Source organism: Manis pentadactyla, chromosome 8 (assembly GCF_030020395.1).
Source record: "Manis pentadactyla isolate mManPen7 chromosome 8, mManPen7.hap1, whole genome shotgun sequence".
NCBI lineage: Eukaryota > Metazoa > Chordata > Mammalia > Pholidota > Manidae > Manis > Manis pentadactyla.
Window position 1 is genome coordinate 59,030,943 of NC_080026.1, and position 12,915 is coordinate 59,043,857.

The window sequence follows — 12,915 nt, forward strand, 5'->3', positions numbered from 1 at the left end:
GCATCTGGAAAACTTATTGGCAGTGATTATGCTCTAAGTAACATGGTATCTGCCTATGCAACACACACAGTTAAGCAGATATGAAAGATTTCATCAGCAAATCTTAGCAAGGGGGACTTTTCCTTGTGCAACATAGAAAAGGACCTGAAGACCAGTGGCTTGAAGGTAAAGGGGAGATTTTTCTCAGATGGAGCTCAACCTAGAGATTGTTTTCTGCCTGCCAGATCTCAAGTCACAAAGTCTCATCTACTTTGATGGCAAAAGGGGAAGAAATCATTCCCCTAGGTTAATATGCATATCTAAGGGAGAGTGCCACTTTGTGTAGAGTTTGCACCACAGATCTGGGCAGATGCTATAAGAAATAGGGTAGACAAACCCATGGGAAGGTAATTGGAAATGATACCTTCAAGTCAGTACTACATGATGTTACAGAGGTGAGGTGTTTCCGTATATAGCGTATCGGATTTTATGGGAGGGAATGGCATAGCAGTATATATATATATATATATATATTATATATACTTATATAATATATATTTACATATATTATGTATTATTATTTTATTTATTATATAATTCATAATTATATTATTTATATTTACATATATAATATATAAATAATATAATTATATATATAATCAGAAACACAGAAGAAAAGGTGAGGTCACCAAACCAGTCCCTGACACACAGTAAGCAGATCTTGGGCTAGATATTGGGCAGAAACATGCTGTAGCTACTCTCAGCTAAGGTCTTCACCAACACCTCCACCCACAGAGACTGAATTCACACCAACACTTCACTGTCGTTCCACATAGACACTATTCATGATTATAACAGGATGACATATTTGTGCTGACATTGAATGCTGCATACTTGTTCATGCCATTCCACTGTACATATTCAGTCCCAATATCTTGACATCTAATATGGTAGAAGGGGTAGCAACAGCAGAAAGACAGGGCAGAGTGAAGCATCAATGGGACAAGCCAAGTCAAAGGCCACAAAAGGGATAATATGTACTTACCTACCCCATGTATGGAGGGTTAAGGCCTCAGGTTGAGGGGTACAGAGCTTGATGGCAACCAAGCCAAGACAGAAGACAAGCAAGTTGGAATCAAGCAAGGGGGTGACAAAGAAAAGTAGAGGAAGGATTCAGGATTTTGTACTTCTCCTTTAAGGGATGGTGGAAAGCCGTAGAGTTTAAAATAACTGGTCTAGAGGTCCAGGGACTCAACAGAAACTTCAGCCCTCCTATTATTTTTAACAAGTCCTGTGTTCAAAGAGTCCCTTCAGGTGTTGCTAAGATGAGGATCTAAAGTGGCTAGACCTAGCCAGCTTTTGTATTTGGGATACTGAATCCCACATAAGATGGGCCGACCAGGAGGGCAACCTCCTTTCACCCCTGACAGCACTGAGCTGGGGAAGTGGCCCTGTGAGCTGCCCCATGGAGGAAGCCCTTCTCTGACAGTGACTCCTTTGCATATGGGTGTGTCATGAACCCCTAGAGAGCCGGACATAAACTGCAGGAAAAAGATGAAAGCTGGGCAGAGACCAAGATAGCATCTGCTGGCTGGACAAGCAGGTGAAGCAGGCTGTAGACTTGAGCTGGGTATTGAGAGAGAAAAAGAGAAAGGGACTTCTGGAAACTGTCTACGTACTGTTCCCACTGTTACTTAACATTGGTAGTTTTAGCCAATGCAGTAGGAGAAAAGAAAACAATTAGAGAAAATAGAATTGGGAAAGAAAATCTACAATTTGACAGATGACATATCATGAAAACTCAAGGAGATCAAGAAGAAAACAAACACAAACAATGAGAGCATTCAATAAGGCAGCCACTATAATGTGAACATACCAAAAAAAAAAAAATCCATAAGCAATCAATGACCAAGTAGGGAAACTCCATTTGCAAATGCAACAAAAACATAAAATATTTAGGAATAAACTTAACAACAAATGTGAAAAACCAATAAAAGTAAAATCAGAAAACTCTCTTGAGAGTTTTTTAAAAAGTCTCTTTCCAGTGAAGGACTGCTTAACATTATAAAGAGGTCAATCGCCCTCAGTTTAATACATGAACGAAATGCAACCCCAATAAAAATGCCAAGATGTTTGTTTCCGTAGATAGATGCTGAAGTTGATTCTAAAGTTCAAATGGAAAAACAAATATGCAAAAATATGTAAAACAGAATAGCAAGAATATGCCTCTGAAAAGGAACCACAAAGGGCCTGTGGGGGGACCAGTCCTGCCAGATGGTGGAGCCATGAAGCTTCCACAAGTAAGAGTGTGGTGCTAGTACATTACAAATGCCATTAGAAAATTAAATAAAGTCTAGAAAGAGTCCAAGTACGCATGGAAATTTAGAACATGATAGAGGTGGCAAATTAAACACTAGGGAAAACAGGGTGGTTTTAAAAGTAATATTGAAATAACTGGATTACCATCTGGGAAAAAGATAAAATTGGATCTATATCTCATACTGCACACCACAATAAATGCCAGATGGATCAGAGATCCAAATAAAAAATAAAACCATACAAGAACTAGAAAAATAAACTATATATATGCACATATATGTACATATACAAATACATCAATTTTATAAAAATTATGTATATAATTTTTAATTAAATTTGTTTTTGTAAGGGGAACACAGGAGGGATAAAGTAGGAACTATCAAAAATAGTTACCTCAAAGCAGTGGGTAGGAGCAGGGTGGAGTGGACAGATATGAGAGCAAGACTTCTCTGAGTTTACCTGTTTACATATTTTTATCTTTGAATCATATGTATAATTTCCATACTCAAAAAATGAAATTCAAAAAATTAAGAAGGGAAACATTAAAACAGCATACACATTGAAACAAATGTTTCTACCTCTGTATCAAATTGATAGCACAACCACACAGAAAATAATTAATTCAATTTGAACACAGCACTGTATACATAGAGGGCTAAATTCTAAGAACAAAAAGTATTGCAAAGAAATTTTCAAGTTACTACGCAAGTTTGCAGTTGTATAGCATTACTGTTATTCTGGCAGTATTTTGTGTATACTATAGAATAGTGCAAATGGGTAAAAGTATCTATATGATTGAGAAACCTGGTTTTCACTTTGGAGGAGGAAAAACAGAACTATGGAATGAGGAAACCTTAAGAACCATCTGATGGTATTGAGTTTGTGATTTAAATAGACATTTCCCGATTGCCCATTAAGAGGGCCTAGAAGCAATAATGCCTCACATAGCCATGAGCACCCACTGTACCTAGAACTTGGTTTCTGAAAATGATTCCACATCAAAAAGGAGGAAAAAACAAAAATAAACAGGGATCTAGGAAAATGGGTAATTCCAGGTCTGCACAGGGGACAATACAAGGTGAGTCTGGGATATTATGTTGTATCAGAAGTCTAAAAAATGCTCAATGACCAATGAGATCTTGTCAAAAGCCACCAAGAAGTGACTTGTACTGGACAAATTTAGGACAATTTAAGCATTAACAAAGATCCATGATGATGATGAATTATAATGCATTGAAATTCATAATCATGATAATAACAATATTCAGCAAGTAAGTGAAAGAGAAAAGAAGGAAAGGAAAAAGTCTTTTCTCTGGAATAATGCCAGCTATAAATATAGAAGGAATACTAGAATTAGAAGCTCAGTATTTTGTAACCCCCCCATGGAAAGGCTGATTCAAAAATGGGTCAGGAGTAGGCATGAAATCACTGCATGAAGAATTGTTAGGGGTCAGGATGTTCACATGACCCAAAGTACTCCCCTGCAGATTATTTACTAATTACAAATGGGAAAATTTATCTCCACAATGCAGAGATCTAGGAATCACTTCCTTAACCAGTTGATAAAATGCAGCATCACCAACAGGTAGAGAGCCTGGTGTCACATGCCTCCTGATGCAACACAATAAAAAATATGCCGTATCACCTCTGTGGCACTCCTGACAAAGTTCTCAATCTGAAGCTACTCAGGAGGAAACAATCAGACAAACCCAGGAAAGGAGACATCATACAAAAGTACTTCCAAATTGATAATGCCACGGGGAAGGAGGCAGAGGAGCTGTCTAACACAGAGAGACAAAAAAGAGACAACATCAAACACAATTGGATCCTGGCTTCGAAACCTAGAGCCATAAATGATACTTTCAAGGCAATTGGAGAAATTTGAATATGGGCTGTGTAATAGATGATATTATTGAATTATCATTCATTTTTGTAGGTGTGGTCATTGTACGTAATTAGGTGGGAGATACATGTTGATGTATTTAGGGGTGAAATATCATGATACCTCCACTAATTTTTAAGTAGACCAGGAAAAAAATGTATGTACACAGAGTAAAAGCAAAAGGGAAGAAATGTTCATTTGTGAATCTAGGTGAAGGGTGTGTATATTTTTATTGTACTGTTCTTTCAACTCTTCTGTGGATCTGAAGACTTTTCAAAAAGAAGGCACAAGGTACGGGAAAGTGGGCCCAGGGACGTGCACTGTAACCAACAATTTGGATAAACCCAGATGAGCTGCCTCCTTTCCTAGGAGAAGGGCTCCTTCATCCAGGTGGCCCAGGGTCCCGTCCCCTCCTGCAGGTGCTATCCTGAACACCCAGGCCTTGTCTCTGAGACCCCGCAGCAGCAGCAAAAAGCAGATACTGCTGCCAAGCCGATAGCTTGATGACAAAATGGTAACTTCTGGAATTGTTTTCATCAGGTGGACTAAGTTAACTAATGGCTTGACTGGCCTTGTCAAAGTAAATGTCTTGGTAAAATGAAGCTAACTATTCTGCTGTTAAAACCCAGTTTTCTCAGTTCTAATTGGGCAAATGCCCACAGGTTCATTTCAAATCTCACCAAAGTACCACTCTATTAGGACTTTCTGCAAAAACAAATATATACACAGAGATAGATGGATATTTAAATTCTGATTCCTGATCTGGCACAAGGACTTGTGGCCCATGGCGAGCAATCCCCCTCCCATCCTGCGTGGGGGTATGCCAAAAAGCAACAGACACCATGGAGACCCACTCACTGCCTTTCCTCCTTGCAATAGCAGTGATCACTCTTACAGCTCACCTTTTGGAAAAACTGAGGTTTAACCTGCAAAACAGGGGAACAGGATGTTCACCAAATCATCCCTAGATAACAAAAGCACATGTAAAGCTTTGCTCCAGGAGAATGGCTTGCTGGTGCTTAGCTTTTTCTTTAGGGTCAAACTTCTTCCTAACTCAGTCTGACTCCATCTAGTGTTAGTTTCAGAAATCTGAATTGTGCCTGCCTTCTCTTCAAAAATCTTTCTATTTGTAGAGGAGTTCTGGTACGATATGTGCCAAGAACAGACCCCCCTGTACACAGTGGGGTAGTGTATCAGGGAGAGAGAGAGACTCCTGTCCAGCTATTAACTCCCAACTCCCACCACTCCCCTGTCCTTCCTTCCCTTCCTCCACCTGCCTTCCTCCTGCCCCTTTCCTATTCCTTTTCCTGTACTTCACTTTCCCAGTGTTCACTGTTGAATGGCTGTTGCAGCCACCACACCTTGGTTATTGAAATTACCTCCTATAAACTGTTGTTTTGAATAATCCAGAATTTCCAAACACATGAAAACTGAGATCCTCCTCTGACATGACCATATGTAGGAACATAAAGCCATAGAGGCTGTGTCCAGTGACGTGTTTAAATTGGTTTGTGTAGTGTTGTTCACAGCAGCATCTTCACACCTACACACGAGTGTCCATCATTCATTATGAGTCCTCAGAGTGCCTCCCATCCCCTCTTCCTGCTAGCATGCACAAGTGCATAAACACATGCACCAGAACTGAGAACTGGGCTTTATGAAATACTTCCTGCTTGTAAATTTCATGACTAAGATGGCCCCAAAACAGGATCTGCAACAAGTCCCAGAGATTTCCAGAGGGCGCCAGAGTTTCCAAAGGGAAGTACCTTAACTCAAATTGCCCCTCAGTGTGTTGGGTGGTTTGGATGGCCCAGCTAACATCAGTCACTCTCAGGTAATGAGAATCATTCCACCTGACCACTCAGTTGTCCTGACACAAGGCCAGAGCGGGTCACACACCCAGGGTGCCGCAGCCACCCAGCAGAGGGTCCCTGAGGCTGTGTAGTGGACAGTCTTCTCCATTGCAGACACAGCCCATCCGTCCACAACTGACTCGCATCCTGCCCACCCCCCAGGCACAGAGAAGAGCTGGGCCCCCAAAGGAGGTGCAGGTTCTGGGCCTGGGGTTCATCCATCCAGATGCAGCTTTCCTCCCTTGCCCCCCAGCCCCCACCTGAGCCATTGAGAGCTAATCCTTCTCATCCTTCCAGCCTCAACCCATGGCCTCCCATGCCCCAGTCTGCCAAAATGACAATGAACTCTGATGAAAGTCGGGCTCTCCTGGTTCTGTGGTGGGACAGTCTGAGTGAGCACCCAGCCCAGAGGTGGAGCTGGGACAGGAGTCCCTCCTGACAAGGGGGCCAAAGCTGCACACACAGGAGAACCTGGCATTGTGCCAACCTCCAAGGGCTGGAAAAAGACAGAGCTGCCCCAGGGACAAGGCTGCTTAGGGTGGGGAAAGGGGGGCCTCAGGAGCTGGTCGACTTGGAATTCTACTTTCATGCGTGAGTGGTCTCATGGGTTGGGAGCTCTCAAAAAGCCCTGATTTGAATGCTGAGGTAAATGGTCGCCCTTATCACAACTGTCTCCCCCAGTCCAGGCCCCTGTGGGTGGGAAATGAGGTGGAGGGGGAGACAGAGGATAGGACAGATTAAGAGACAGAGAAACAGTGAGTTAGAAACAGAGAAGGGCATGCTTGGAGAAAGAGCTGATGAAACATGCTGCCGGGCTTAACAATGAGAAATCATTGGTGGAAATGACAACATCGAAGAGGAGGAGATGCTCGAGAAAGTGACCTGGAGAAAATCCATTCCCTGCTCATGCCCAGAGCATCCCCCTGATGACAGTGAGCACAGCTGTCTCTCCTTCAATCGTGAACCCACCTACTCCTTCAATAGGAACGTCTCAGTACTCACTGTGTCTTGGGTCCCAGGGAAGAACTGGAGGGGAAACCATGCTTCCAGTTCCTTCCAAAAACCCACCACCCCTTCTCAGCCCAGCCTCTGACCTTAAGGCCACTTATTAAACATCTCTTTATGTAGAAGTCTCCAGAAGCCTCCAACTCACCATGTTCAAAAATGTAGTCACCATCTCAACCCCACAGCCTAAAGCCCAAACCTGCTCTACCACCTACTTCTTAGAACACACCACCCAGAGAGGACCTCCCCACCCCAGCAGACACTGCACTGCTCTGGGTTCCTCCTCCCCTTGTGTGGCTGCATCTTTCCCCACCCACAGCTTTGGGGCTGGCTGCCTCTGTAGTATTGCTCAGACTCTTGCTCCAGCAAGGCTTCCCAGGAGGTCTTCCTGTCTCCAGTTGGGCCCATTCCTCCATGCTGCTACAACATAAAAGATATTCCAGCCCTCTCCATCTTAGGATCCTTCAGTGGTTGACCAGGAGTTTTAGGATAGGGTTCAGATTCCATCACTTAGCATGCAAGAACTCCCCCACCCTCCATGAGTAGAAACCTCTTACCTCTCCAGCCTCTTCTCTCCACACATTCATATGAAGCATTTGCTCCTGCCACACTGAGTGCTTGCTCCCCAAATGTTTTCCACACTAACCACACGCACACCTATATGTATCAGGTGCCTTCTGCCAATGAGCACTTCTATCTTCCCCCAGTGAACTTCTTCTTGTCCCTCTATATGCAGCCCTGGTCTCACCTGCATCCTAGACATCCTCTTTCCCAGCTGGTTTATGCACCTCTCTGCATCCCAGGCCCAAGGCCACACATGCTTAGGCCCCTCACAGCATTCCCCTGACCCCAACACTGTGCAACAAGCATCTGTGATGTATCTATCATCCCTGTGGACTTTAAGGGAGGTTGTCTTCTCTTTTCCTAATCCTCAGCATGTAGCATCCTTGTCCTAATGCCCATTCATTCATTTATTCATTCATTCAACACATATATGAGTGTCCAATGTGTTCCAGGCACTATGCTAAATGCTGGGGCTCCAGGGGTGGATGGGAAGATCCCATCTTCAAGGATCTTACATTTTAGGAGAAGAACCATGACAAACAAATAGACAAATCAATATATCATAAAATGTCAGCAAGTATTATGAAGAAAAAATAAAACTAGGTAAGGGGAAAAGAATGGTTGGAGGAGAGGGGTTTCTATTTTAAACAGACCATCAAAAACAAAATGGTAACATTGAAGTAGAGATATGAACAAAATGAGGGGCAAAGTTTGTGGTTATTTGGGAAAAGAGAATCCATATGATAGAAAACAGCAAGTGCAAAGGTCCTGAGGCAGGATCATCCTTGGAGGACATAGGCTCTATGCAGAAGGGCAGTATAGCTGGTTCTCAGCAGGGAAGCTAGGTAACGTGTAGCCAGCCACATGTCGCCTCCCAAGTCAGTCACAGCAGAGGCTGGAGACCTCATTCTGAGTGTGAGGAGATGCTCTGGGGAGTTCTACTTTGGGGGTGGGGCAGAATCTAACCTAGGGTGTGCAGAGGCAAACCCAAGCCCCTTTTGGCTAATGTACTCTGTGGCCACCGCCCCCCCGAACTTCATGACCCTACCCACTGACCCAAAGAAGAGAAGGGGAGCCATGGAGTGCATCCTATTCCCCTAGGAAGCATTTTAGAGTGGAGAAAAGGGTTAGGATGGCAGGCAAGAGAGCAGAATGGATAAAACAGGAGGAAAATGCTACCCCTCACTGACCATGTGACCTTACCTTGGGGCTCTCTTCTTTAGCTGGAGGGCATCTAAAGAGAGAAAGCAGGGCATTAGGGAGGAGACAGCATGACTGGTGGTGCAGCTGGCTCAGTGCGAGGCAACTGGGATCCAGTGTCAGAGCCAAGCTGCCCTGGGAAGTATAAGAGGCTCCCTGAGCTGGGGCCACTGGGGCGCTGGTCTTGGACTGAATGCTCTGCGCCCCTCCTCTTTGGCACTCTTGGAGCTTCTGTGCCCAGGTCTTGTCACTGAGCTCCCTTAGCTCAGCACACAGGTGGGGCTGAGCCTTGCCTGGACCCTTACCTTGGCTCCTCAACTCCCCCTTCCGCAGGCTGCCTGGGCTTTCTTGGCCTCAAGAGATCCAGCATGTCTCCCACCATATGATGAAGAGTCTGTTTTCTCCACCCTCCCCAATATTCACAAGGATACAAAGTCAGTGGTAAGCAGACTCCTGTGACCGACTAAGCAGCTTGTGTAATCAGCCACTCTGGCCTCTCAGGAAGCCCTGGAGTGCAGCATGTTCTCCTGGCCCTGGCCCCCATGCCCCCTCTGCATAACTTCCCAGATCGTAACCATTTCATCTTCCAGAGATGCAGCCAGGCTCCTTTGTTATCCTCAGGAAAGCGTCATGCAAAACTGCATCATCACCCTATTTTAAGCGGTCTTACACAACCATGGATGATTTTGGAGAGTCTCACCTTGAGAGAAACGGAATGCAAATCAGTGTTGCATTTTGCTAACAAAACTCACAAACTGACTGCTCAAATCTGAGTGGGATGTGCTTCCCCGCAGGTGCCAACAGGACACCCAGAACCCTGTGGGGCCAGCTCGGTTTGGATCAAGGGGACATACTCAGCACTGCTCTAGGAAGAATTTGCCCAGTGTTATGTATAAATCAAAAACAAAAACACAACTTAGTCACAGTCAGTACTGACACACATCCCCTGCCATCCTGCCTCATTTCCTCTCAGGATCTATTTTATCTGATCACTGTATTTGGATAAGATAATAGATATGTATGTCTGTAGCCAACTCAGCTTCTTTCTTGATGTTTCTCAAAAAACCTGATTCTTAAGAATCTCAAGAGCAACTAATGGAAAAGTACAGAGAGACAGAGGAGACAGAGAAAGGAGGAGGAAAGGAAGATAGACACACAGAGTTCACTGCATTTCTTTTCAACCCACTTTTTAATTCTTCCACTAGCCATTGTTATGGAGTGGCCCTGGGTGCCTCACACTGGGGGGCTGTCCAGATGTGTCCTTTTCTCAGGTGGGGGCAGAGCTGGGGCTGAGCATCACTCTTCCCTTACCATTGAAGCCTGGATTTGTGTTTCTCAGGTCTGAGGATTCATTATCAAACAAGTGCTTCTTGATCATGCAGATCTTCAGGGCCAGGAAGCCAGCCGATATGGAAATGCCCAGAGCCATCCCAATGATGGCATATTTGATATCTGAAGAGCAGGGACGAATTGAACAATGGGCTTTAATCAATCACTACCCTCACAGGTCTTCTACAGCTCCTTTCATATTTGGGTTAAGTCCAAAGTCATGCATGTGGACCTAAAATTCCACTCTCCGACCCACTGGAACAGACCTAATTTTCCACCCTACTGAGAGCACATTTGCTCCTTGTCCCTTTACCCATGTCCCATCCCCACCTTCTGGAACTCCACCCCTGGTCCCTTCAGCTATGGAAGTCATTCCCAAGTAGCTGAGGCTTATTCTCTGGCCTCCTCTAGCTCTTCCTCTCTATGCTCTCATTAATCTATGTATCCAGGCTGTGTTCATTGCCTGCTCTGTGGTGACAGAGCCGACTGCATCTAGAGGAGCCTGCACTCAGCTGGGGAAGACACAGGCTCACTCTAATGGCAAGCCAAAGGTGGGCTGGGCTGGTGTGAGGGTTGAGAAACTTAACAGAGGAGAGAACCTGCAAACTGCAATGTGCAAGTGACGCGAGCCCTTGATGGGGAGAGGAGCTGGGACCGTGCAGGTGGAGGGAAGGCACCCATGAGGGCAAGGATGCACGGCAGGGGCTCTTGGCTGCAGAGAAGGGAACTGTGGGGCCAGAGCTGCTCATCTCACAGAGAGCAGGCACAGGGAACCCTGATGATTTTGCCTCCTTTGAGGACAGGTTATGAGGTAGAACCACGACCTTGGGATAAAGCTGTCTTAGCCACCCAGGTGGGCCTGGAGGTAGCACCGCCCTTGTTGCATGATGACAGACAGGAAGTCAATACCAGCGCAGCCCCAGCTGACCATGCCTGTGGAGTGCCTCCTTCCTGTCCCCTCAGCCATGCACATGAATAAGCTGGGCAGCGACCTACCAGGTTCAGCCCCAGCTGACTTGCCCGTTGTAAACACTTGAGCTCCTCCAACATCTGCAAAGCAAGAAAGCCCAGAGTTTGGTTAGAACAGACTATTGGCTGTGATCAGGCCAGGGATTCAGGGCCAAACCCCTGCCCCAACCTCCCACTCCCATATATCTGGGAAAGCCCAGCACAGGCACCCCTCCCGCTTGGCCACCACCTTCAGCACAGAGGTGGTACCCTGCTTGCCAGAGAGTCTTGGGGAGCCTTTCTGGGACAATAGAGTCTTCCTCAAAACCTGGACCAGGAGAGAAGTCCCACCGAGTTCAGTTAAGCCAGCTCTTCAACATGGTTTCTGAGACCCACTCTCAGACCTTTGCCTGCTTCCTTGGCCTCTTCTGTGAGTCCCACGAACCCTCTCTTCCCAGCCAGAATGCACTGTTTCCAGTTCTTCCCACAGGCTGGGCAGCTACTGCCTTTGGCTCTTCTCTCTGCCCAGCCCCACTTTCTCCCCTTCCTTCACCCCACTGTGGTTCCGTGTTACTTCCTTCTGACTCTTCTTACATTTTCCTGCTGGACTCCTAACTGGACTCCTAACTGCCAAGTATTTTGTGGGATGTTCTACCCCCAACATTTGTCAGACACATAGGAAGCATTAATGGACATTTGCTGAATGAATGAATGAATGAAGGAAGGATGGTGTTAAAGCATTGCTCCAGGGTGTCTCACTCAACTAGCTAGGGCTTGATACCTTACATCAGGAGACATGGCTTACACGCTGGGGCTATGGTCCCTGAAGACAGGCCCTAGAAGAGCTAAGGCAGAGCAGTGGGCCTGGGAGAGGAAGGCATACATTAATTGACCACTTACTTTAAGGCAGCTACTGGGTGCAACACTTGTATCAGTATGTTTGATACTCATAGCAACAACTCTTTGAGATGGGTGCTTTATCTTCAATGTTTGATGAATGAGGAACCAGAGGAACTGAGGACTTGATAATGTGCCCAAGGACCAAGAGAAGGGGAACGTGGCAGGCCAGAGTCTGAGCCTGCCCCTGTGCTGAGAACGACTCAGCAAACTCGAATCCCAGGGAGCTAACCGGATGACGCCAACACCAGGAAGGCCACAGGCTGAAGAGGTCTGGGCAGGGCAGTGGGGATGAGGGATTGGTGATTCTCAGGTTCAAGCATCCAGGTAAAGGCAGACGCAGTAAGTGCCACAACCCCAGCTCCTCATAAAAAGGAGCAGATGACTTCGTTGGGAGGTGCCAGATGCTCCCCAACTGAGCTCCAAGGGGGATGCACCTTCCAATTCCTGACCTATCAGAGGTTAGATGATGGCTGAGGAACTTGCTCACCAAAGCAGCAAAGACTTTTTCCATCCACGTGGCTCCATATGCTGACCACGCTTGGTGCTGCCCAGGGTGATAGATGGGGTTGACGCTCTGCAGAGGACACGTTCCCTCTGCGTCTGTTTGGTGGGAAACTGAGCATGATAATGGAGCTGAGGGATTTTTCCGGTGGCTGGTAGATGGATAAAGCTGGGGAGATTTTGAAGTAAAAGTACACAGCCTTGTTCTAATCAAAAATCCTCTTGGAAATCAATGACTTCTCTCTTCCTCTATGACTCATCCCCACTGTGGGGCCCATCCACCCACACATGACCCACAGATAGCCCTGTGGCATCTGTGACATTGCTTTTGTCACTTCTCTGAAGGCCCCACTGAGCTTCATTGTTTCTTTACACTGATTCTTTACTTTAATCCTGCTGCTCCAGTTAGGCTGAAAACCATCCCAGGGATGGGAC

At 45.8% G+C, this 12,915-nt stretch overlaps 1 protein-coding gene across 1 annotated transcript in view; it reads right to left on the reverse strand.

Annotated features, from left to right (window-relative positions):
- Positions 1 to 242: 242 nt before the first annotated feature.
- TMEM273 (transmembrane protein 273) overlaps positions 243 to 12,915 on the reverse strand; it is a 45,091-nt gene continuing 32,418 nt past the window's right edge. The window contains 4 exon segments of the mRNA XM_057505365.1: positions 243 to 352; positions 5,083 to 5,106; positions 10,114 to 10,254; positions 11,128 to 11,181. Coding sequence (XP_057361348.1) covers positions 243 to 352; positions 5,083 to 5,106; positions 10,114 to 10,254; positions 11,128 to 11,181 — 329 coding nt within the window.